General features: G+C 36.5%; 1 protein-coding gene across 1 annotated transcript in view; it reads left to right on the top strand.

The window, feature by feature from the left end:
• Positions 1 to 27699, top strand: part of LOC128865231 (opioid-binding protein/cell adhesion molecule homolog) — a 283912-nt gene that overhangs the window by 55791 nt on the left and 200422 nt on the right. Inside the window, exons 2-3 of the mRNA XM_054105356.1 lie at positions 1334 to 1431; positions 13968 to 14175. Coding sequence (XP_053961331.1) covers positions 1334 to 1431; positions 13968 to 14175 — 306 coding nt within the window. The remainder of the gene's footprint in view (positions 1 to 1333; positions 1432 to 13967; positions 14176 to 27699) is intronic.

Below are 27699 nucleotides of genomic sequence, written 5' to 3'. Positions count from 1 at the left end.
TAATTATTAAGGGGGGAGCCTGGTTTATGAGGTCTAAAAATTGCATCTCTTTGCGATTTTTTTTTTAAGGAAACAATTAATTTAGCACTGCAGAGTTTTTTCTATCTTTTAATGAACATACAAAAAGTAAAAAAAATTTTTGTACTGGTTAAAATAAGTTGAAAAAAATGTTTAACATAGAATTTAGTAGAGCGCTGCAACGCTGGAGTTTCCCACTGGCGTACAAGATACAGCTCGTAATTATTATCTAAAGCAAAACATTCAAATGGATTTCTAATTATCATGATTTTTTATTCTAGATGAACTAAGAAAACTGAGAGAAACTCTAAAATTTCAACTTTTTGGAGGTTTTAAAGAAAAAAATGCCTTTCTATAAAAAAAAATTCACTTCAACTTGGTATAAAAATCTTGATAAATTTTTTTTTATCTATTTTGTTAGTTCAAATAGAAGCGAATTTAATACTGAAGGGAACAAGCTATGATTCATTTCAAAAGGTTCATTAGTTTTTTTTTTCATTCATGTACGCCAATTCAAAGAAATCATAAAAATGAAAAGTCGCGAAAAGAAGATAAAGTTTGTACTACAGCTGTCCGGTCACAGCGAAACTACCTAACGCTCGCCTAACTTTGGCTTTGTATCTACGGAAATATTGAGAATTAGGCTCTGTAACTTTGTGTGAATATTCTGATATATATTAGGAATAGCTTAAAGTGAAAAAAAGAAATTGATTTTTTTGACCTTATAAACCAGGCTCCCCCCTTAAGCAAATAATCTATTTTTATCATTTCGAGTTTTTAAAATTCTTAAAATGAGAGTGCTCTATTGGTGGAGTATAATTAAAGTAGCTTAACATTTCCGTATATTTTGGTGAAAAATCCAAAACGTGGAATTTAGAGTCATCGAAAAAAGTTTTATAGAATATTCTACAAAGTTCATTTTTCAAGAATCTGATCCATTATATAATATTACATTTCTAGTCAAAATTAATTTTATATGCCGATATTTTTCATATTTTGCACGACTATGTCACAAACAGACAACAAATAGACTCACTGATATAGATATGATAATAAAAGTGTGGTTCCCAAGATTGTAACACCCAAAAGAATTATAAGCCCAATTAAAAAAAAATACTTTCTTAGTGTTTTCTTAGTATTTATTTCCTGAATTACTTAACTGTAAGTGGCATAGTTATTACTAATAAGGCAATACAAAGACCAAAATATTTTCTTAAATTTCGCTACACTGCCACAATTTACTCATTAACTCTATTTGTTCAGTGACATAAGCTATACTTTCAATTAAGAATATCTTTTTTCCTCATTCTTACAGATTTACCAAAATTTGGTGAGCCATTACAAAATGTCACGATACCGGTGGGACGAGAGGCGATATTGCAGTGTGTGGTCGATAATCTACAAACCTACAAAGTAAGTTGTTAGCACAATTAAATTCAGCATACACAAACACATACACACCCATACAAAATAGGTCTATGTGTGCACACAAAAAAAATTAAATGTTACTTCACCCAGAACCTGTAAAACGAATATAAAAACGTGTTTTTGATTCAAAACCAATACCTAAAATTTTACTAATTGCGATCCACTTCGCCACTCATTTAGCTTTATTTGTCCCGAGAGAGATGGTTTTCGATTTTTCCCATCTACAATAGATGCGCTATTTTAGTCAAAAGCAGGCGCCTAGTACTACCACAACAGTCAGGCTTTAGGCTTAAGGCAATTACTGTCACACAGTTCACAAAGCACTGCCTCTATCACTAGAAGCACAACAGACTTCACCCCCTATGTACAATAGATACTTGAGACTCAGAACTATGAAGTTAATTATTACACAAAATATATTTTTAAATGAAAATTGTAGTGCAAATTAAGTAATTATGGAAATTTCTGCATGGAACATTACAATCTAATAGTTGAAGAAGAAATGAGCAATCAAAATGAAAAATGACAAAAAATCAAAATTAAAAACGAAAGAATTAAAAATGTACCAAATTTATAAAAGACTTCTCCTATCTGTTAAAATTAAGAAAATAACAAATCTTACAGCGATCGTATAGCGCAACCCGAAAGATCGTCTGGACTCTTTCCAATAAACTAATATAGATTGTATGATATGGCCGCAGGAGCTGAATGGATTGGTGCGTGACTACCATATCAAAGTGCGTAGGTTGGAATCTCCGTGCCTGAAACAACCAAATGATAGAAACAGTTTTTTCTAATAACGCTCACCCCTCGGCAGGCAATGGCAATCCTACGAGTGAATCTCTGCCACGAAAAACTTCTTACAAAAACCCATCTGCCTCTCGGAGTCGATTTAAAATTGTAAGTACATTATTTTAGAGAAAACGGTCAAGACGTAGGTCACAAATAGAAAGAGGAGTTCCGCCAAAGTCCCAAAAGAAGGGTATAAGCGTCTATTATATATAATATATTAACTTAGGTAGGTAGGTGAAATGGTTGAAATCCCAGTTTGGTACACATCAAGTAGCACTGAAGCGTCATTTTGATACCATTTTGAAACCCCCAACAGGCAGATATCTGCAGCCAACCAGAGTAGTTGATATAATGGAGAAGATTGATTGGAACTAAGTTAGGTGCGCGCTGCTCCAGACTGTCGAAGAAAGGAGCAGCCAGTGACCTTAGTCGTCTAGCTGCCAAACCCGGACATTTACAGAGAAAGTGCTCAACAGTCTTGTTCTCTGAAGGGTCTGTAATGGGGGTTAAATGGTAACCGTAGTTTTTGCCCGTGTGTGCCGATCGTCCAATGACCGGTAAAGTTTGGAAATTGAATGGCAAGGTACCCAAAGGACTTTCTGAGTCCTTCGTATGTCGTATTGGGGCCAAAGGGTTTTCGAAACACATGAAGAAATGGAGGTCTATCTTTTCTGCGATTTCATGAGAAATAATTTGTGCAGTTCCCCTTAAACCACTGTCAGGCGGAGGCCGATGACCGGGTAGGAGGTCTCTAAACCACTTAGTGTTACTTTTTTGTGGCAAACTATATAACGAGCACGGCGAATAAACAGAAAATCATGTCCAAGGAAATAAATGTGCATCTCAAGACTAATTAAATATGATCTCCAGATGAAAGTCTTCCGCCGCTCAACTGGTAATTTTTTGGCAACGCTCTTCGGTGACACGTGGCCAACGGCCATGAAAATATTCTTTTAACAGATGAGAAAATGTTCACTTTTGAAGAAGACGCCTAAATTGTTGTTCCAAGTGTTCAACGTGAGCACCATCAAGCCTCCGTAATGGTTTAGAGAGGGTGTCTTGTAACATTTCTTCATTTTTGCGAAAAGGGTGTTAAGACTGGTGCAAAAGTGTACCAGAGGAATGTCTTAGAAGGCGTGGTTAGGCAGTTGACCAGAACTATCTTCAATGGAGAACATTGGATATTCTAGCAAGGCTCCGCTTCAGCCCCTAAGGTAAAAAGCACCCAGCAGCAGCTAAAAAACTATTTTCCTGGTTTCATAGCGGCAGGAGATTCGCCATCTGGAAGCCCAGATATGAATTCATTGGACTACAGTTTGTAGTCAGAATTGGAGAATATAGCCTGTGGAAGACCTCACAGAGATGTGGAGGCTCCCATACAATCTTTGGTACGAGCAGCGAAAATCAAAATTAATGGAAAGTGTGCGTGCTGCAGAACTGAATGGCTTTATCGTTTGAAGACTTGTGTAAAAGCAAATGGTGATCGTTTCGAATGAAATTTAAAATTTGTTTCTCTGATATTTAAATGATTACATTGGTTTGAGTCAGATCCATTTCGTGTGATCCAAATATAACCGCAAACTTTTTATAGCTATGTCTGAGACTTAATTTATTTGATGCAGGAAAGTCTTCCCGAAAGGTCGAAGTCTTCTTCTGGCTAACCCTTGACATTCGCATAAATAGTGGAAAATACTTTATTTTATCCCTTCTGCCGATAACTCTACAAATGCGATTAAAATTAAGGTTAAGTCGGGCTGCATAGTCCCCTACTTTTCATTGACCCCAAAGAGTTGCAATGATACGTGAGTGGCTTGGGCGATAGTGTCTTAACAGGATGTTGTACAACGCAATGTTTTTCTTGATGAAGTGCAAGTGAAACAATGGATGTTTTTATGGCGCTGAATGGGCTAGAAACTGCCGCCCGTCTCAGTTATGTATTTTCTTGTTAGTTCATCTGCTGTCTCATTATTATATTGTATATTCCTATGACTGGGATCCCTTATTATAGTAATTTGAAGACAATTACGAAGCAATTGTAGTTCCTCTTTACACTGTAAAACTAGTTTGGGTGAAATTTAATTGAAATCTGAGATTTGATAGCTGCTTGGCTGTCTGAAAAGCCAGAGCAAAAGTATCATAGCTGCACCAATTTCTTTGTGTGTGACTTGCATCAACTGATAAATAATCACCGTATACAGTCGGGAGAATCCACTTTGCTCATCTTGAAAAGGTATTGCCTAAGATACCCATGACCGGGGAGAAATTGCCTGGGGTAAAACTTTACTTCGGCGAAAGATCTGCTGCACCAGTTTTGAATGACAGCCGATTATTTTTCTTATAATTTCCACGTGAGATCCGTCTTGTCACTTATGGATTGTTTGTGACCTAATTCCAGGATTTTCTTCTGAATGCGCAGCTTTTTTCTTTCGAACTCAAAGCTGTTTGCGTTCTAACGCTAGAAGGTTTATCGGGATCGACCCGCATATGACTAATGGCTGCAGTTTCTGATAGCGAATGTTTTAATAGACATATGAAAAGGTGGTAATGCTCTTTGACAAAAAACTGCTTGCCACAGCAAATTTCAGCACAGCACAAGCGAATTTATGTGTGTTTACGTGTTTTAGTGTCTTCCAAAAAACAAAAAAAAAATATATATATATGAATAAAGTATTTGTGTCTACAAATATTTTATGCGAATATATTAAATTCCTTTTCCTCCATAAAATTTTGATTGTTGTTCTTGACTTCCAGAAATCACAACTTCCCAAAAGTTGAGGCATTCCACACAAAACTTTGTGGCAATGCGCTCCTGGCAATGCAACCCACACCTTTTGCACTTTAATTTTCAGACCATTACCGTAAATTAAATTCATATGGCATAAAAACTTTTCGACTTTTACAATTCACGAATCAAACACAAAGTATAACTTAACAACTTTTTCGGCAACACACAAATACTATAAATTTATATATGCGCAAACCCACAAGTACATACATATGTATGTATGTATGTGGGTATGTATGTATGCACGTATGCCACACCACGAAACGAATCAAAAAGCCATGAAGTTGTAACTAAGCAGAAGTAAAGGCGACCAAAAAAAACTTACCATGAAAAGTATGCATGAAGTAACAGGGAAGCCCTCAAAATATGCGGCTAAATGAAAACACAAAAGAAGGAAAAAGTAAAACTTGCATGTAAGGGTATCCGTATCAGTGGTAAATAGGCAGGGGAGAGCGGAAAAAAAGACTAACAGTTTGCGTAGCTGAAAATTGCATTGCAACCTCAGCGCGGGCAACCAAACAACTAAAAGACAAATGGCAAGAAAGTGAAATGTACAAAAACTTTTTCACCTTTTCAAAATGGGTAGCCAAAAATAACTTTCCGTTTCTTACATCCACTCACCGCACTCAAGCGTTAGTCGTACGTCATAATAATAGTAATAATAGCAATAATCGGCGCTTGAAATGGCTGGGTGCCGTGTGAATTGCGTATGATTTGTCGATGTCATGACGAGTTGAAATTACTGCGTAGCATACACTCAGGCGTTGATGGTAGTAGCTGTAGTAGTAATAATAATAATAATAAAGCTTATGTATCACTTTCATGTGTGTCAGCTGAAACGAGCACTTATGGATGGGCGTTGGGAAATGTGAAATATGAAATATGAAAGAAGAAAGAACCTTTCGACAACAACAAATACAACAAGAAACACAACAAAGGAACGATGAAAAAATGGTAATAGTTACAAAATAGATTAGGAAGTTCATAGGGCAGGCAAAAAATCCGCACACACCAGCCCATCGGTGAAAACGGGTGTGTGTGTGTGTGTGTGTGTGCGGAAGAGTCTGCGTGAACAGAGCCTTCGCCTAAGTGCTGAAGTGCCTTCAGGGCAGCGCTGGCGCATTGCTATACATTAGGCCGGGTCGATTTGTGGGGAGGCAAACAAATCGCCAATTGCTCTGTGAAAATCATATTCTAGGGATCAAAATACTCGTAAGAAACTTTTCCGAAGGAACCATACCTCTAAAACGAATTCTGATGTCCCCCAATTTGGGTCGAACTTTTTAGTTTCTTTTCTCATGTAAAGGCCAAAAATGGTGATATTTTGAAATGATTGTATGGGGAACCCCTCAGGGGAGTTCCAGGGGATGTGCCACTGGCATGGGTGGATCGGCCGTCCAAAGTTAGTGGGGGTCGGTCATACATTTGGACTCGATTGGAGCACTGTAAATGGGTCAAAGTGGGATTTTTCGTTCGACCCAAATTGGGGGACATCAGAATTCGTTTTAAGAGGTATGGCAAAGTTTTTTATTTTGATCCCTAGAATACGATTTTCACAGAGCAATGAGCGATTTTTAAATCGACCCGCCCTACTATACATATTTTAGCAGCAACTAGCAAGTTATATTTTTTCAAAAAGCTACATGTCATGAAATATTTGTGTGAATAAAAAAAGTGAATAAATAAAAAGCTGATTAGGAGTCGAAAAATCAACTATTACTACGGTAGAAATGTTTCGATGCAAGCGCCTGCCTTTTTGTGGGTCATGTCAAGTAAAAGAAGAAATATGAGAAATAGCAACAATTCTAAATTACTTAACGAAATACCTGGACGACAAACGACATGCGCAAATTGACGGAAGGTCGCTCCAACTAAGTAATACAAAATAACAAAAATAATACAAAATAAGAAAAAAATTAAAATAATAAAAAAAACGAACGAAATCATACTCCAAGCAAGACAGAAAGGTAAACGATACAGGCACGAAAACTAACAACTTGAAAAAAGCCAAATCAAAAATAACTAAGCGGAAAATATGAACCCAAAATGGGGTCAAAGGTAAACACATAAGCACCTCTAGCTCATGCACACACACACCATCACACGTCCGTGCACACTTAAGTACGTGTCAAGTCAAGCGTGTAAACTGTTGCATGTATGTATGGACTTGTGTGCGCTTTGTCGGCCTGATCGTTCAATAAAAAAAACAAAAAAAAAACTAAAAAACTGCCATAAAATGAAAAAAATCGGAAAAGCAAATATTTTTACAATTCGCCTGAAACTTTGCAAAAAAATGCTACTCACACACGCATTCACGTACCTCTTTCAGCCCTTCCCACACCCACCTTCACATACTTTATGCATTGATTGAGTGAAAATTGCTTTGCTGAAAGGTGATTTTCGGTTAAAAGGTGCCGAAAGTGGTAGTGTGGCCAACAAGAGAATTACACTTACGCACACACACAGATATATGTATGTATGTATGTGTGGGGGAGAAATAACATGAACGGACATGAACTGGTTGAGCGCACTTCGTAAGCAGCAAGTCCTTTGCGCTAGTTTGCTACATTTATCGATAACAAAAAAAAAACAAAAATACCTGCGGTCATTCACTCGCACAGATCTAAGCGTTTTGTGCGTTGTTGCTGCATTTTTATTATATCCATTTTTTTTCTTCATTTTCGTAGGTGACGTGTGAAATATCCGTTTGAGCGTGTAATTTGTGGCATAGTTTTTGGCGTGCCGATATGCCTTTAAACATTTTTGTTTTTTGATAATCCTTTCTTCTCTTTGATTTGTTTTTTGAAAGTGCTAGGTGTGTGTGAGTATGAGTGTGTAGCTATGTTAGACCTATAGCGAAATAGACTAGCATATAATTCGTGCACTTCTGGTGACTTTGGAACAGTTACTAGTTGATATTCCTCTTCTTTTGTATATAAGCAACTCTTAGAAAAGAATCGATCTTTTGTTCTACACCTGAAAAATTTAGAATCCCAAACGAAATTCAGCCTCCGCTAACATATTGAGACTAAGCGTCTTTGGCAGATTCAGGCGTTTATCATGCTGCAGCATAAAATTCCAGCAAAAAAACCAACACAAATACACTAATTTCATAGAAAACTCATGTCTAACTAAGGTTAAACAAATTGAAGTCTACAAGGTATATTTGGATATTAGATAGGGTTTGTCAATGGACTTAAATTTCATTACCTACTTTCTATTCTCCAAACACTTAGCAAAAATGTCTCTAGCAGTCGACGTTGCATATGATTTGGCAGCACTGCATTATACAATTTTTTTTGTGACAAACTATGCAATTTAATTTTTTCATTTTGATTTTAATTAAGTCTAAGATTACAAGCACTTAACTGAATAGATGTATATATTTCCCTACTCCCCAGTGGAAAAGAAATGTTGGCATGGCAAAATCTAGGTTTAGTAGTTTGTAGCTACCATTTAACTCAGTAAGAGCCCTCGTAATGCGGATGAATTTATATCAGTTTGATTTGACTGTTTTGACGTTGAATGGATAGTAAAACCACAAAGTTTGGGAGTAACATTGAAATCAATCTGTTCAAGAAAATCGGGGTTCAACTTTGTGGTTTAACAAAAGTACAAATAACATCAAAAATAAAAATCAAGAACTAAAGAGTACATCAGTTGGCAAGGACTACAGATTTATTAATACGCACCGAGTACTGTAGGGTAGTAGTGGACCGGAGAAATTAAGAGGTTGCAGAGCGAATCGAATAATCGTTGTACCCTTGCAATTCTACATGAATGAGAGGCATAAATTTGATTCCAAATCAATGATGCATATGCGAGCTTAGGATGAACAAGGGAGTTACATCCAATTTTTCTAGTATAAGGGTCTTTTAAATCCCACTCATAGCGCCTCAGAGATGCGTGAGCCTTGTCAATATAGGTAAGACTAACGTGATTTACGAATGTAAAATCAGAGTCAAATGCCTCGCCCACATCAGGTTATGTTAGGTTATGTAGGCAGTCGGTCTGTACGACAATCATAATTAGATCTTACAGATCCGATATGACTACTCTACATATATACATATATATTTTCTTTCGTTTTTTTTTCTTGTTCACACCTCTCGGGAGCAAAGGGCCTCAATAAGACTCAGTCTTGCGTTGGTGTCGTTAATCTATTTTGATTTCTGCTAGGGTAAGTGATAAGTCTACCGCTACCAGTCCTAAGTAGAGGGAATGCGCCACCTGTCGTTGCTTAGGAGCAACGCCTTCTTACTGCTTGGAGCGCAATCTGTGTGTCACATTTTTCTGGCGGAAGAATACACAAATGATTGAGGACTTCGCTAAATTTTGTGTGTCTGCGCTATTACCACGGTTGCCCGCTTCCTCTTGCTGGCGCCACTGATGCAATGTGTAACCATGTCATTTTTTTTGTTTTTTTGCTTGTTTTGGCAGCTGACTTTTGTGCAGGGATAAGGAAGGAAAGGATACGTTTTTGGGGGTGAGGAATGCTTTTTTTTATATATCTTATATAATTGGCGCGTATACCCTTTCTGCGTATTTGGCCGAGCTCCTCCTCCTATTTATAGCATGCGTCTTGATGTTGTTCCGCAAATGGAGAGACTTACAGTTTGAGCCGACCCTGAAGGGAGATATTTTTCATGATGAGCTTTTTTTTATAACAGAATACACTTGAAGGTTTGCCATTGCCTGCTAAGGGGCGACCGCTGTTAGCAAAAACCTTTTCTTCATTTTGGGGTTTTACCGAGATTCGAACCTACGTTCTCTCCGAATTCCGAATGGTAGTCACGCACCAACTCATTCCGCTACGGGGCCGCCTACTACTCTATACAAATTCTACAAAATTCGTGGAAGAAAACTTCGAATCTCAAGGAATGTCTGTCAATTAACTAATAGCCGGTTATACTGATTTTGGAGAGTATCCAAAGAAATTAAGGCTATAGTTAATTTTGAAAAATATTAAGGCTTTGCGTGCAGAGACCAGCTAAGCTGGGTTAAAGTTGTACTATAAAATTTAGGATGAAAGTGACAGAAAAACCAGGAAACTCCTTTCAAGGCAACAAAAATGCCAATTACGGACCCATGAAAAAAAAAAAATAAAAACTATTGCATATCTTAAGTGGAACTTGGTAACTATTTGGTACTTTTTAGTAGTTATTGAATTTAACGTTATTTTTATGCTAATTTTGTCTGAGAAGACCCTTAGTGAAATTTTTCGAGAAATAATTTTCCAGAATATTTCAACTCTCTAGCGCCTTTCGTAGCCCTTCTAGCGCCAATCGTATTATTTTCAACTCTTCTCCCAAGAGGGTCGAAATTGCCCTATTTTTCTGGAGTTACCCTATTTTGCTGGGTTAAAGTATCCCACAAAAATATCGCTCGTGAAATTCTACTGTGTATGTTTCAACCCGGTATTTCCCCTGGGTATTTAGTTCTTCTTCAAAAACCATTATTTTTATTTTGCGCAACTGTTTTATGGTCGTTCTTCAGACGGGCATTCCTGTACGCGGTGAATCTGTAACAACACAGAATCGCCGGAACCAAAATTGCACTGACGCATTTTTTCCTTTTATTAATATATATAATTCAAAAATTAGTTGGGCAAAAAAAATGGTACCTGAAAATACCGAAAGATATACAGGCCTAATACTTTCATCCTGAGTTGGAATCGTTGCTCCCGCAAAGTGGTTGTTCCGCTCAGTGATGGTAAATGATTTTTTTAAAAATCCCTACACAGCCCAAAAAAATTCCCTACTTTTCCCTACACTTACAAAAAATATTCCCTTCAAAATTCCATAAATTTTTTTCTCCTGTGTTTACACTATAATGAGGCATTTGCAACGTTAAAATTGAATTATTTGCTTAAGTTTTGGACTTGGTGCTGTTTTGACACTTTATAATAAAAACAAATTTTATTTGAAATATATACAAATACACATATTTATTATAATATAAACACATATATAAAGAAAAATTCCGCAAAAGCCTGAAAATTAGACTTTTTCATTACATTCTGTTCTATTTAAAACAAGACAAACTTTAACATTCACACATACTATTTTACAAATGTACTCAAATGTGAGATCATTTTTGTTTCCCTTTACCGCCATTGCAACTTCTGGATTTAAAGACTCAATTTCTTTGAATAGCTCAGTTTTGAGCGGTGATCTCCTTTGTATCTCTTCCAAAGCAGTCATATAAAATTGTAGACAATCTGTTCTAATTTTGTTCGCAGCCGTTTTTGGAACAGTTTTTAGGAGCTCGTTACATTCAAATCCGATAAAAACTTCATCAAGCGGTAGAGAACGATCTAACGCACAAATAATCTTAAGATCAGACTTTTTTAATAAAATTTTCAGCTAAGCCTAAAAATATTTTGATCGATTCTCGTTGGAGTACCTGTATTAAAGGTGCTTTCGACTGAAATAATGTGTTTAGAGTATTAAAGTAAATGAGTACATACTTGAGGAAAAATAAATAAATCTTATTGCACTGGTTGTTGAGCTCAAACAAAATCGCCTTTGTTGATTTCAATTTGTACTGCGTCACAGCTTGGTAGAAAAATGCCAATAACACATCCCAGTTTCCGACACTTCCGACGCATATGTGATGAGATATCCACCTGGTTGTATAAGTTCGAAGGATTTTCTTTTTCTTCTCGTTTAGCATTTCCTGCAGAGCTTCTAACTGCGCGCATCTTTAGGAACTTCTCGAAACGTACGAACCGATTTGCCGCAAAAGATCGTCAGGTCCTCTGGGTAGTGTTAAGCTTTACTTGCAATAATTGCTGCAGAATGACATATCGTCCCCTTAGTATAACAATAGCCTATGTGCTCATAGGCTATTATTTTTTTATTGAAGTTTTGGATTCTCCATCGTCGATTTTATATGTGGCCAAAATTTAGTCAAATTCTAGTTCTACAAAGTGGGTCAAAATGTCAGTCAAAAAATAATAAATATTTACAGACATAACGAGATTTGAGTGACCTACTTTCGACAAAAAGTTTGAAATTAATTTTCTCAAAACATCAAAAAATTTATAGGCTATTTTAATACTAAAGGGACGATATGCATTTTACAACTATAGCATTTGGTATGTCCCTAATTAATCTTGATGAACAGGAATTATTAATCTTGATGCAAAGGAATTATGCTGTCCCCGATCATTACACTGGCACCATCGCGCACATACCTTAAATGCAATAAAATAAATGTACTTTAATTACCAATTATGTTTTTAAATGGATTTTCAAGAGATAAAATGGATTCTTTAAAAATTCCGTACAGAGCTTCTGCAGTGCAATCAGTTCTTATTAGAATTAGATCCAGTAGCTTAACCACAACCCGCTCGCTTTCCTCGTCGAAAAATCTCACCAGGAGGCACATATGCTTATTGAGTCCAATGTCTGTGCTTTCATCGATCATTATGGAAAATTTGTTTACTTTTAATTTTGTACTAACTAAATTATCTTTTTCCTATTTTGCCAATACATTTTTTATTATGCTGATGCACTTCTTTCTTCCGAGCTCAGAGTATTTTATTATTTCAGAATCCAGCACGATTTCTTTTAAGAGCGAAACTAAGTGGTCCACACTTGCAGCGCGACATTATGCTCAGCGAAGAACATGCTAAGTCTTATTTCAAAATTTCTGGACCCATTTGGTTTACTCGGCTTTTTCTTAAAAAACTGTTTATTTCAGGTGTATTTTTTATTGCCTTCATATTTTTTGGTGCATTTTTATTTCGGCGTGATTCTGCAAATCAGACTTGCCGCTGTTTGAAACTTTGTCGCACGCTGCGCATTTGCATTTAAATGGATCGTAAGCCACAGGTTCCAACCATCCATTAAAATTGTCTTCGTCAAGCCACTGGTTATTGATTTTTTCTTTTCGATACTTGCATTGTTTTTCCTGGTGTTCCTCCGAAGAGTCAGTCGAAGAGGAGGAGCTCATTTCTGTAAAATATATGCATTTTAAATATAAAGAAAGCTGAAACTAAAATAATTGCAAACTTACTTCAAAAGTGAAAAACAACAGAAAACGCGGGACAACTAACAATTTGCGCGCGAAGAAAAAATCGCGTTAGCGTTAACGAAGAAAAAAATGGCAATGTTGCAGTATTAACGCTTTTAAAATTATGCTGTCATAAGGAAAAAAAGTCTGACATGAAATCTTATTACGGATTTTTATTTTAAATGAACACTGTTAATTTTTCCCCGCTATTCTAAAATTTATTCTGTCCCTACATTTACCATCACTGGTTCCGCTATGTAATTTATAAAATTATTCTAATATAAGATACCATCGCACGCTATCCAAGCTTCTCAAGCATCAAAGGGCCTGCACATGTGATCCGAAGCAAAATACTGATTAAAAAAGTTCAACTAAGAACATCAAACACACCCTGTACCCCTATCATTTAAGTATATTTATATATGTATAAGTATGTGTGCACTCATAGGAGCACACCCCAACTAGATAATAAGAAAATGACTAAACTAAAAGCAAACAAACAATTTTCATATGAATTTCTTTTCATTTTCTCTTCATTGGAAACCGTTGATATATTTTTGCAAATGCTGCACAACTGGAACTCTACGTAACTATGTGCGTTGCCATACTCCAAACTATGATAAATTTAACTTAACTACTGGCACGTCAAATGGATAAATAAACAAACCAACAACATGCACGCCTGCACGCACCATTGCAAATTCAAAACGTACAAATAAACTAACAAACAACTAAAAATGAATGAACGAATGCGTGATGCGGCTGGCCATATGGTGATGTGTGGCAATATCGAAAATGTGTGCGTTGTGGCGAACGGGTTGACACGTCTCTGAACTAATACATAAACCCACATGCATACACCACACTCACACTCCCACACTCACACTAATACCTATTTGCTATTTTGGCGTCGCACTTTGCTTAGATTGCGTGGCTGCGTGTCGATACACAAACGATACTAACGATACAAAATCACGTAATAACGAAAAACCATCGAATGAGCATAACTCATGCTGAGAAACGTGCTTGGATATTGAAAATTCGTGATGTCAAGGAGTCGGACAAAGGCTGGTATATGTGTCAAATAAATACGGATCCGATGAAGAGTCAAGTTGGCTACCTGGATGTTGTAGGTAAGTACCTGTGCTGTATACAGCAGCAAACTTCACTGGGTTCTGTTAAGAATCTATGTGCATTTGTGCTAATTTAGAATTCGACTATATACATAGATATGATATATATTAAGTTCTCAAGCGCAATATCAATAATACGTGGCAGGCAAGCAGCAAGCTTGCTAGGGGTAAAATGCTTGCTCTTGTGAAAATTTGTAGCAAGACCGGCATGATACCTGCGTACCGAACATATCTGCATTAATAATAATAAATCCAAAGCTTACACGCGCTGCCTGCTGTCCCAAATTGAGGTGCACACTCTGCATGACTTTAAGACCATATTTTGTCATGGCGGCGAGTCATGAAAAGCAGGAGTTTATTAAGCATTGAGATCTAGATGTGTGCAGCTACAAAAAATGGAGAGAGAAAACTTATCTTTTTTAGAAAAAAAACACCGACTTTCACAGCAAACACGACACACGAGAATGGCACAGTCCAAATTAGTAAAATGGGAAAAATGGTCTCCCAAAGTAAAACTAAAATTAGGCGTTTCGATAGCATAAAGTAGACTTTCTGCGAAAAGTTATCAAACTTAAAGAAAGCAAAACCATCTGCAGCCATCCAGTGCTGTTGATGTAGTGGACGAGCAAAAAGGTATCTAGGCCTGGAAAACTGGCTCAGGTTATCCACAAATAGTACACTAAGGATACTCAAGCGCCTAGCCGCCAAACTCGGACATTTGCAAAGAAAGTGTTCAGCAGTCTATTTCTGTGCAGGCTCCCCAAAGCTTGTGCAATGGAAGTTGTACGGAAGCACAAGATTCTCGGCATTAGTTCCAATCACCCAGTGACCGGTCACTACCGTTGTTAGTTTGGAAACTTAATGTTGGCGAATCCCCAGTTCTTTAAGCGTGCTGATTCTATTGTACTGAGGCCAAACTGGTTGTGGGACAGCACACGATAAAATCTCAGGTCAGTCCATAAGTTCGTGCGTTTTTTAAAGGTGGTTTTAAAATTAATAAAAAAAGTATTTATTAATCAATAATATATTTTCCTTCATTATTTACAATATCTTCCCAACGTAAAGCCAAATTTCTAATTTCCTGCTCAAAAATTTGTTTGTCCTTGGAGCCAAAATACGCCTCGATATCCCTTTTTATAGCTTCTTTTGAGGAGTAGTTCTTGTTACTCATATGGGATTGAAGTCCACGGAAAAGGTGATAATCACAAGGTGCAACATCCGGAGAGTGTGGTGGATGTGGCATTAGCTCCCATCCGAGCTCGTTCAGCTTGCCTAATGTTTGCTTTGCGGTATGAAGTCTTGCGTTGTCGTAGTGAAACAAAACTTTGCTAGACACAATAAAGACGGTCGATTTGTTTTAAGTGCCTCATTAAGGTTTGATAGCTGATGGGAATAATAATCAGCAGTTATCGTCTGGTTTGGTTCCAGAAGTTTATAATCAACAATACCGGTCATATCCCACCAAATAGCGAGGAGAATCTTCTTGGGGTGAAGGCCATCTCTAGGGGTCGGTTCTGGTGTTACATCTTTGGTTAGACCATTGGCGTTTGCGAACTAGATTATTGTAGAGGACTCATTTTTCATCACCAGTAACGATACGGTTCAAAAAACTGTCATATTCAAGCCGCTGCAGCAGCTGAGAACACACATTCACTCTCTGCTGAAGGTTGGTGACAGAAAGTCTATGCGGAACCCGTTTTCCCAGATTTGAAACCTTTCTCTACTGAACCAGGTGCCCGTGAATTGTTCCACGTTCCACGCGATGGATTTAATCTCTGAGCTATCATATCGACTACCAAATTTGGCTCAGCTTCGACAAGTTCGAGCAAGGCGTCGGAGTTAAAGACTTCAGGACGACCAGCGCGCGGGGCATCCTCCACGTCGCAGTTACCACTTCGGAATTTTGAAAACCACTTTTGCGCAGCCCTTACACTCACGGTATCCTCTCCGTGAACAGTGTTTATTTCTGCAACAGCAGTTGTTGCATTTTTACCACTTTTATAAAAAAAATACAAAATATGCCTCTTTTACGCGTTCGAAGATTCCATTTTATTTTTTAACAACACGTGCTTCTATCCCCGATTCAAATCACTTGTTGAATGCACAATATATCAAAGAAAGTATAAATAGTTCCGTTATATTCCGCGCTTAATTTTTTGTATGCAAAAATCGTACAAAAGTGAAATGATGGGTAAAATACGCACGAACTTATGGATTGACCTGATACTTTGTACTATTCGGGGACTGTATTTCCTGAAAGGTATTAGTCTGAGCGACTAGATGAATGCCCATCCACAATAGTCACGTGTTGCCAGCGTAGGCCATTTCTTCATCCCCACTACTTTCAATTTTTTTATGCAGTTTGTCCGATGAGATGCTCTGCGATACAAATGATTTCACAGGATTTATTTCCTGACAGTGGAGTTCTTGGTAAGCGTGAATATGAGTGTTTTGGTTGCGAACTGATATTATTGAATGCACCCGCAATGTTAAGAAAGACCTGCTATGCTACTTATTGTTGGTCGAATATCTAAGCAAATATATGGATAACTTCTTTGATTGACTCGCTTACTTTTCATTAGTTTCATAAATCTATGTATCCTGGCGTTCAATAAAAAGATTCCAGTTCGGTTTTTTCAGTTTCCACTGAAGCGCTTAAAAAAGTATATTGTCAAATTGAAGTTCACTGAAATGGCTTCATATGTACACCTTAAAATGTGTGTGCATATGTACATATTCCTTACCTCAACATATTTCAATTATGTGTTTTTCCACTTATCCTTTATAATAACTAACAACTCAAACTAACGAACTAAAAACTTTCGACAACCAAAATAGTAGAAAAATTTTACAGCAGTAATCAAAACAAGAGAAAATCTAAAAATATATCGCATACACCTGTGACGCTATTCTCTTAAGTGCTGACCCCATGCGACCACTAGCGTTGCATTGTTCGGCGAAGGTCAGTCTTTATTTTAGTGTTTTTATTTAGTTTACATTTGTGTTTATTCTTTTTATTTGTGTTGTTTCCTGTGCGGATAGTGCAAATTCATTTTGTCTATTTTTGTGGTTATTTTGAGAGATTTTTTCAGTTTGCTATTTTGAAATTGATGCAAATAGGCAGATACTGCAATGACTGTCGGAGGCGTCCGGACGATGAGCAAGATTTTGCTGGTCCTGTCTAGGAAAAGGATATTGGAAGATATACAGTTGCATAAAGTTTCTATGATTCAGAAAGCGAAATTAGATAGCTAAAGCTGTAGACGAGATGGTGTAAAAATCTACCGGGGAACGCAGACGCTGTTCATCATGACCTAGAAGAATGACAAAAAAGTGCCTACCAAATGCTATAAGCGTTGCAAATTTTTTGCTAACAACAATAGGATATACTGCGTCGAATCTAGAACAGAAAAATCCGCCAATGAGACTGATTCCTTTTTTTATAAGGCTGATATGGACTGAGCTAATAGTTTGTAGTTTAACCCCTTCGCGCCGGAGTTTTATTTGCGCTACCGGAATACTTCTTGCACGCATACAAAAAAGACGAAAAATATAATAGAAAAAATATGTTCTACATACTTAAAAAGTCCTTAATTCCTTGCATTATCCTGGGACATATTGTCCCAATATAAACCCTTATTTTAAAACCCAATTTAATAAACCGTCGAATTTGGTTTTAAAAAATCTATTTGAAAAATTTAGTATTTTTGATTTTTATTACAGAAAAAGTATTTACTTATGGTACGAGGCAAAACATTTGAAACAAAGTGCATTGTTGCGTCCAGAGCAAACGCAATTTGTTCTCGTTTCTTTTTGCAGGGAAGTGCATCGTACGCAACGACGTCGAGAACTACCTTTTAATGGTAAATGATCACATATATTTAGAGCTCGGTACGTGGGCGGAAGACCATCTCCGCCAGTTCGCCGAGTTTTTAACTCCTTGTGATTGGTCCCTTCCGCAATAAGGGACTCTGCTAATGGGACTATGAACTGTATCAGTGTTGATTTCTTACGGTTCAGGTCGATGTGCACAATCCAAGCATTAACAGTTGAAAGCATCAGAATCTTGAAAAAACCTTTTTCCACCACTTTTGGGATTTCCGGTTGATATCGTATATTGCAGCTTTCTGATCAGCTAGATCTACGCCCCCCATCAAACGATTATAGTCCACAATAGCTAAGGGACAGGCAACTTTTTTCTTCCTACCGTCCTTTTGCTTCCTATCTACTTCGCCTATGCTCGGCTTGTGACAGTTAGAGACAACAAGTACTTCTTTCGAGTCCATCCAACGAGTAACTAGTAGACCATCGCAGTTTATTTGGAACCGGCTTTGCCCACGTTCTAGTCGCGACCCGAACTCCGGTGTTTCTTTTCGATTTCTCATATATGTACCAATAGTAGGAACTGGAATGGATTTCATCAATGTTATTGATGTGAAAAATCGATCGAATGCAACAGCCACATCATTATCTCGGATAGTACCTGCTAATTCCAAAACCACTCTTTCTCCAAGAGTTCCAGAAAGATTAGTGGTGACATCTTTACCAGTGTATACATTCAAATCGTATGTATATCCTTTTTTTGCATCACATCGCAACCAAATTTTAACACCGCGTTTGATTGGTTTCATAGGCATGTACTGCTTTAGACTGGACCTACCTTTGAATTTTGCCATACATTCATCGACTGATTGAAAAGGACTATCTATCACTTCGTATTCGCATGAATTTTTCTTTCATACATGAAACGACTTCTGAAATAGAGTAATCTTTTGGAGCATTATCAGGTTTGTCACAATCATTTTAAAATATTTTGTAGTTTCGAAGAAAGTAGAGTGAACCGATCGCGAGAAATACTTTGCTTTATCATTTCGTTTCCCATTGATGCGTGTTTGCTCCAATAATCATGTAATGATGGCAAATGGTTGTAGTGCATAATCATAGCCACGCCTAAAAACACCATTATTTCATGTTCATCGGTTAATGCTCTATTAGTTTTCTTCTCTTTATGAAGTTTTTTTAGTCGCTGATTTGTGCACTGTGCAATAAAAGTATACAAACTTTTTCGAAAAAATTCTCTAAATACACGGAACTCGGTAGACCCTCTGAGAAGATCTACCAGAACTTGAGAATCTCTTTCTAATGGCATTCGAAATTTGGGTTCGAAACATCCAACTTCTATGATGTTAGTCCAGGTGGCAATGGCAGGTGCTTCACTCACCTCATTCTCGCATAATTCTTCTTCCTCATTCACACTCGAATTTATGTCATCGGCAGCATATTCTTCGTCTGATTCGGAATAGAAAGCATCACTCTCACCTTCATAAGTATTATCTCCATCTGCTTTGCTGTTCCCAGAGTTTGACGATGGTTTGTAGCTACTCTCAGATGGGCTAAAATCTTCCTCTTCAGAGCTTTCATATAAAATATCTGCAACCTCTTCCACAGTGTACTTTTTCTTCGACATCTGGGAAAAACCATATTGGTACAAATAAGTCCCTAAAATGCAAACTGGGACAATAGATCCCAAGTCATACAAAATTATATTTTACTCACCTTTACTGATATTCTAAGAATGTATTAAATGCAATATAGGGAGAATTCTAAGTGCACTATTTACTGATTCGATGCTAACGCAATGACGATCGCGGAACATATGTTTTTGACATCGTTTGTCTTGCCATATCGTCAAAATTTCTTAACATGTGCTTGCTAACTGGATCAATGGTGCCACGTATATTATAATTACGAATTTTTTTGGGATTGTTTTTATAAATGAAACCAAGAACTTTTATTGGGACAGTTAAGATGGAAGGTTTATTTTGAGTAGAAAAACTAATAAATAACTTTGTACGAGGCTGGGACATATTGTCCCAGTAGGCGCGAAAGGGTTAAGAGAATTTTGCGATTTTGCTATTTTTTATTTAAGCCTGAATTCAAAGATATGTTTTTGTTTCTAGAAGTTAACTATAATAAAGGACTTTATTATTTTTGATAATACACATCTAATATTTTTGCAGTAGTAGCAGTAATTCTTTATTTATTTATAAATAGTTCAATAATTTACACAATAATTCATTGGAAAATATAAATACATAAAGAAAGAAATAATAAATTTGTGGCAATAACAATGTTGTCTGTCACAGCTCAAAAATTAATAAAAAATTAAACTGTGCAATAAGGAATTCTCCATGCGTTAGGCTGAGTATATAAAGCAAGTTAGTCTTTTCCAATTGTGACCATTAAGTATAGTATATCTATTACTTCTGCTTCATTTAGTTTCGCTGCGTTTAGGTATCTTCTTCTGATCTCCTACAGTGCCGGACATCTTCCTAAGAAGTGCTGCATTTCATCTTCCTCGTTTAAATTGCAGAGAGCTCAAATTGTCTATGTATTTCCACACGTGGATTTGTATTTAGCTTTAGAAAACTACATCTTGCTCTGAAAATTGTTGTAATGTCAGGTAGTCGCACATCTTCTTTATTATATGATTCCCCTTTTGAGTAGTCTAAATGTTCATAAATGCGCGTCGCGCTTCACTCTGCGTTTTGCCTTGCCATGTTGAGATCTTTTATTTTCATTTTGGTAAGAAGTTGCATTGAGCGATCTTGCCAATCTGTAGCGGTGAAGTTTTCTTCAAACTTAAGACCGAACTCCATTCCCATGTCGTTCAGATGTTAAGCCTATATACATTTTTACTTATGGGAGTCTGTTGCAATTGTATTTATAAATGGTGTTCCGGATATATTTTATGTATAGCTCTAAAGAATACATGTGGCTATCTTCTAAATAAGTTTCTGGTGTTATTGCATGATTCGGAGTGAGCTCGGGTAGTTTTAGTATTCTTTTAATGAAGTAACGTTGAAGTTTATTTACTTCATCGAATCGAAGGAATACCCCCACATATGCACTGCGTAAGTTTGCATCGCTCTGCATACCGCTTGAAATGAATATATATATATATAATTGGCGCGTACACCCTTTTTGGGTGTTTGGTGTGCTATTTGTGGTGTGCGTCTTAATTTTTTCCACAAATGGAGAGACCTACAGTTTCAAGCCGACTCCGAATGGCAGATATGTTTATGAGGATCTTTTTCATGGCAGAAATACACTCGGAGGTTTGCCATTGCCTGCCGAGGGGCGACCGCTATTAGAAAAATGTTTTTCTTAATTTCCACCTTCCAAAATAGGCGTGCCAATCATTTAGGTATAAAGTGAACAATAATGACGACTACAGAGATCCTTGTTTCACACCAGTGCGGCTTCTTTTCCCGTCCAAACTGCAAATATAGTATTATCGTAGATATTTTTTATCAAGTACGTCTAATGTTTCATATACGTAAATTACAAAATGGGGCCTCATTGAAATTTATCAAGCACACGAACCAATGCAGTGACATTTTAAAATGCATTTCCTTACTAAATTTAGTAAGCTTTTCTTGAAGGTGATGATTTAAAGGTCCGAAAATCACACATTGAAGACAAAATATGTGTTTAATATTGTATTATTTTATTTTTATTTTATTTATTATACAAGCTAATGAATTAAACGTAAATAAGGTGATTTAAGCACTAGCGCCACAGGTCATTGCTTTCCAAATTAAAATTAGTAATATTTGTCGTCTACTTAGGTTAGGTTATGGTGGAAGTCGGTCTGCACGACCAATGACCGGTTAAATAAGCCACGATATTGTCTCTTGAGAGACTAAGCAATTCCTTTGTCCTTTCCTTGTTTACTTGTGGCCATAGTAGCCTAGCTGCTACACATGTATCTTAATCTCATCATGACCTATTGGCCTCTTGGACAATGTTGTTTTTTATTATTAGTTTACTTGTGGCCATGGGTATTCCAACGGTATTTTTGTCGCTGAGCAGTTGAAGAGCAGTACCTTTTCTGGCTAACTCATCAGCTTTACAGTTTTTCTCAATATCTCTGTGCCCCGGAACCCAAATGAGGCTACTTACCTAAATATCTCAAGTACATAAGGTAGTATGACAGTTCAGAATTGATATGTATTTAGTTTACATAGAAATTTGACTATTTGTTTTATGTTAGTGCTATAAACATTTTTTAGTGTTTGTTGTAAATCGTTATTGATTACTTCATGGCGAATACAAGCAAGTTCTGGACAATTTTTTAATATATGGATTATAGTAAGATCATATACAGGTTGAGATTTGCCGAAGGATGGCTGAGATTTGTCGAAGAGATATTTTAAGCGCGTGTCGCCAAGACGAGATCTTTTATTATTTTTTTGACGACGTGTACATATATTATATATAAGTATAACAATTTACCTTTTAGGTATCTCAACGGGAAACTTAGGTGCCAACCGACCAGGGTTTATTGTTTTGTATCTATTGGTGTAATTTCCCCAGTTTAGATTTAAAGATTTTAAGCTGTGGTTGTAAACAGCTCTTTTAATTTCTTGTTTGGTTAGTATATAGGTCAATTCCAGTGAGGTCTAGTTGCCATTTTTGCTGCACTATCTGCAAGAGTGTTGCGTGGTATCCCAATATGACAAGGCACCCACAGTAGCTTGATCGTGGGTGTGTTTGCTATTAAAGTGTCTCTTATTTCAGAAATTATTGGGATGGACTCATTCACATTTAAAACTGATTGAACCACGAATATGGAGGCAGAATAGATTAAGTACTTGGTGTGGTTTTTTTTTCCTCACCATCTAGCATGAAGGATGGCTGCTGAGTTGTTTATTAGTAAGACCCGACTATTCGATATTATTATCGACTTTCGGATATTATTATTTACTAGTAATCATAAAAATATAATAGGTCTATTTATAAGTTCGTGCGGTTTTACAACAGATGGCGTAACTTGATTATTATTCCATCGATCCACATTTCCAAACATTCATTGGAGAGCTACTGTCGTAAGGCACAAACGTCAGTATAAGTTTTTTATTTGAAGCGTAAACAACAATATTTTTACCACACTTGAAAATGTCGAATTTCGTGCCAAATAATGTGTTTTTGCGGGGAATTCTTCTTCATTATTTTAATATGAAGAAAAAAGCAGCCGAAAGTCATCGTATCTTGGTGGAAGTTTATGGTGAGCATGCTCTATCTGAGCGAACGTGCCAGAAGTGGTTTGCACGCTTTAAAAGTGGTGATTTTGGCTTGGAAGACGAAGAACGCGAGGGTGCGCCGCCAAAGTTCATGGATACCGAATTGGAGGAATTGCTCGATCAAGATCCGGCTCAAACGCAAGAAGAGGTTGCAAAAACTTTGGGAGTTGATCAATCAACCATTTCCAAACGTTTAAAAGCCATGGGAATGATCCGAAAGGTAGGCCATTGGGTGCCGTATGAATTGAAGCCAAGAGACGTTGAACGCCGTTTTATGGCATGCGAACAACTGCTTCAACGGCACAAAAGAAAGGGTTTTTTGCATCGAATTGTGACTGGCGATGAAAAGTGGGTCCATTACGACAATCCAAAACGTCGGGCAACGTATGGATACCCTGGCCATGCTTCAACATCGACGTCGGCGCAGAATATTCATGGCCTGAAGGTTATGCTGTGTATCTGGTGGGACCAGCTGGGTGTTGTGTATTATGAGCTACTGAAACCGAATGAAACGATTACGGGGGATGTCTACCGACGACAATTGATGCGTTTGAGCCGAGCACTGCGAAAAAAACGGCCGCAATACGCCGATAGACACGACAAAGTTATTTTGCAACATGACAATGCTCGGCCACATGTTGCACAAGTGGTCAAAACATACTTAGAAACGCTCAAATGGGATGTCCTACCCCACCCGCTGTATAGTCCAGACCTTGCGCCATCCGATTACTATCTCTTCCGATCGATGCAACATGGCCTGGCTGACCAGCACTTCCGTAATTACGATGAAGTCAAAAAATGGATCGATTCGTGGATTGCGGCAAAACCGACCGAATTTTTCACAAAGGGAATCCGTGAATTGCCAGAAAGATGGGAAAAAGTAGTAATAAGCGATGGACAATATTTTGAATATTAAATTTGTAACCATTTTACGTCAATAAAGTTTCAAATTTCGAAAAAAAACCGCACGAACTTATTCATAGTCCTATTAAAGTAACTAACAAAATAGAAAGTAAAAGAGAGACAGCTCGTGTTGAATGGATGGTTAATGGTCAATGGTAGTAAAGGGTTAAGGTATGATCCTTTAGCACTGCGACCATATTGATCTATTGTGCATCCTATGCTGTCTATTGACTGTTAAGTATGCTTATGAATTGTACCAGCTCCTTCTGAGGGAGTGATTGAAGGTCTTCATCTGTAAGCATGAACTTGTTTAAAAACCTTTTCCTTCTATGCGTCAACCCCGGACATTCGATAATGAGATGTTCCATAGACTCCTCATCTTCGCAGCAGAATCTGCAGGTGCTGCCCGTGAGGGCGCCTGTGAGAGTGCGAATGCTCTTTTTGTTTAACGTGTTGAATGGAAAAAGGAATTATAAAAAAATTATGATTAAATGAAAAAAAATAAAAAAACTTTTAAATAAAAATAAAAAAATTTAAAAATAAAACAATAAAAAATTTAAATAAAAATAAAAATGTTTAAATATAAAATTTTTTTTCTTTAATTTTAAAAATTTTTTAGCATGAAAACTTTTTTATTAATTAAAACAATTCTAAAATGAAAAAAAAAATTTAAATAAAAATAAAAAAAATGTATATATAAAGTTTTTTTTAACTTCAAAAAATTTTTAGCATGAAAAGATTTTTATTTTTTATTTAAAAAATGTTTAATTTTTTCATGAGGTCAAAAGGAATTCACAATGGTGATGAACAAATATATTAAAAACAAATTTTTTAAATGTAGTGAAACTTATATTTTTGTTTAAAACTTTTTTATTTAAAAAATTTTTAATTTTTTTTCAGCATGAAAATTTTTTTATAAATTATTATTTAAAAATAATTTTTTTTTTTATTAAAAATATTTTTAATTTGTTTTCAGCATGAAATTTTTTTTTATAGTTAATATATTAAAAACAAATTTTTTAAATGTAGTGAAACTTATATTTTTGTTTTAAATTTTTTTATTTAAAAAATTAAGTTTTTTTTTTTATTATTTAAACTTTTTATTTTTCAGTGTTTATTTTTATTTAAATTTGTTTGTTTAAAAAGTTTTTAATTTTTTTTCACGAGGTCAAACGAGTTCATGAAGATGATGAACAAAAGTATTAAAACAAATTTTTTAAATATAGCGAAACTTATGTTTTTATTTTTTGTTCGTTGAAAGAATTAGTTTGATTTATATGTAAACAATTTACAGCCACTTTTCCTATTTGGTTTAAAGCGCCATTATTTGGTTCTTTAAATAAAACCTAGAAATCCAAAAAAAAAAAACAATGTTCTATAAAAAATTTACAAATAAAAGTAACAATAAAGTAAACTATGTGGGGTAAGGTTAGGTTGAAGCGGTTGTCCACTATGGGACACACTCAGGCTCATAGCCCATTGGGATGCCGCTTGAGGAACTTGTTCTTATCTCCCTTAAAACCTGTGTGTACTTTTCAAAAGTTTTAGAAGGCCCGTTATTTCTGGAGACCTGAGATCTTTTTACGTTTGGATCTGAGTTTACCTCTGGATAGAGCAGGATAGTGGCACAAAAGGTGCGAGATCGACTCTTCCTCTTCTGCGGAAGTCATGTGTTTGCACACCCATCGTCTGGGCGTGACTGCCGAATAGGCAATGCGCTTAGTATTGAGAGTCTATCTGCGACTGTGAGCTCCCAATTTAGCTTCCTTTCCCGATATTTACAAGTCCTAGATATTTAGCCCTTTCAGCTACTCTAAGGGGTTTTCCCCCTACGAATAATTATTTAAGGGCAGGTGTTTTATGTCTCCTGTAAAAAAAAGTAGCATTCATGATACTTTAGTAAATATGAATCTTCACATCTAATCTGCTAAGAAGTTGTCAATGAAAAGATAACCCACCCTTATCTGCTTGCCGCCATAGTCGAAATTTTGAGTGCATGACCATTAGGAAATGCACGGGCTTGAAATTCCAGCCACGAAACACCCATTAGTAGAAAAAGTTTTTTCTCATAGCGGCCGCTTCTCAGTAGGCAACGAAAAAGTCGTTCGTTGTCATATAAAAGCTCTGCATAAAAAACATCTGCAATTTGGAGTTGGCTTAATGCTGTAGATCCCTCCATTTTGTGGAAAACATCAAGACACACACAGGAGTAGGAGCTCGGTCAAATACCTAAGGTGACGACCAGAGTGAGCGCTGAAAGCCGAGCCGAGATTGTCAGTGCGATAAAACTGATTACATACAAGTCAATACAAATAAGCTTGTGTATAACACAGTGAACGCCGACAAGAGCAGAGAGCAAAGCCGATGAGTGCGAGAAAACAGTTTCAAAGCGGTTTGCGCGCTTTTTTGCATTGTTGATGTTTACTTTTTAGAGTGCAGTTGTGTTTTTTAATGTTTTAAAAATAAAAAAATGGATATCGATCAAATAATAAGTGAAATTTTTTCCCGGCCTGCTTTATGGGACCAAAAAAACAAATTGTATCACAATCGTGTTTGTGTGGAAAAACTGTGGACATCGGTTACAGCAGAAATAAAAGTACCAAGTAAGTAATACCTATTGTAAGGATGGCTTGTAAATCGTGACTGTTTTATTCATCACTTTCTACATTTACATTTCAGTTAGGAATTCATTTTAAAAAATATTTACATGTTTAGATAAAAGAGAGTAACTAGTAAACTAAGATAATAATTTAGCTACATCGCAGGGATGTATTTGGGATGGTAACTACTTGAATAGGTCATTGGATTTATGACCTTACACTATTACATAGTATTTGAGTTTATTGAGGTATAGATAGTTACAGAAGTGATCCCTGCCTTTCTTAATGCTAGTTTTATTGAATTCATTTTGCGGTTCTTTTGTGTTTTGCTTCTCAACTTCTTCTCACAAGTTTTCATCCAAACCCTCTCGATCAATGTTTATATTATGCAGTAGGCAAATTGCCTTAATAATGCCCTTCGCGCCGGAGTTTTATTTGCGCTACCGGAATACTTCTTGCACGCATACAAAAAAGACGAAAAATATAATAGAAAAAATATGTTCTACATACTTAAAAAGTCCTTAATTCCTTGCATTATCCTGGGACATATTGTCCCAATATAAACCCTTATTTTAAAACCCAATTTAATAAACCGTCGAATTTGGTTTTAAAAAATCTATTTGAAAAATTTAGTATTTTTGATTTTTATTACAGAAAAAGTATTTACTTATGGTACGAGGCAAAACATTTGAAACAAAGTGCATTGTTGCGTCCAGAGCAAACGCAATTTGTTCTCGTTTCTTTTTGCAGGGAAGTGCATCGTACGCAACGACGTCGAGAACTACCTTTTAATGGTAAATGATCACATATATTTAGAGCTCGGTACGTGGGCGGAAGACCATCTCCGCCAGTTCGCCGAGTTTTTAACTCCTTGTGATTGGTCCCTTCCGCAATAAGGGACTCTGCTAATGGGACTATGAACTGTATCAGTGTTG

Source organism: Anastrepha ludens, chromosome 5, assembly GCF_028408465.1.
Source record: "Anastrepha ludens isolate Willacy chromosome 5, idAnaLude1.1, whole genome shotgun sequence".
NCBI lineage: Eukaryota > Metazoa > Arthropoda > Insecta > Diptera > Tephritidae > Anastrepha > Anastrepha ludens.
Note: the sequence above shows the minus strand (reverse complement) of the source record. Positions and strands in the feature narration are given on the sequence as shown.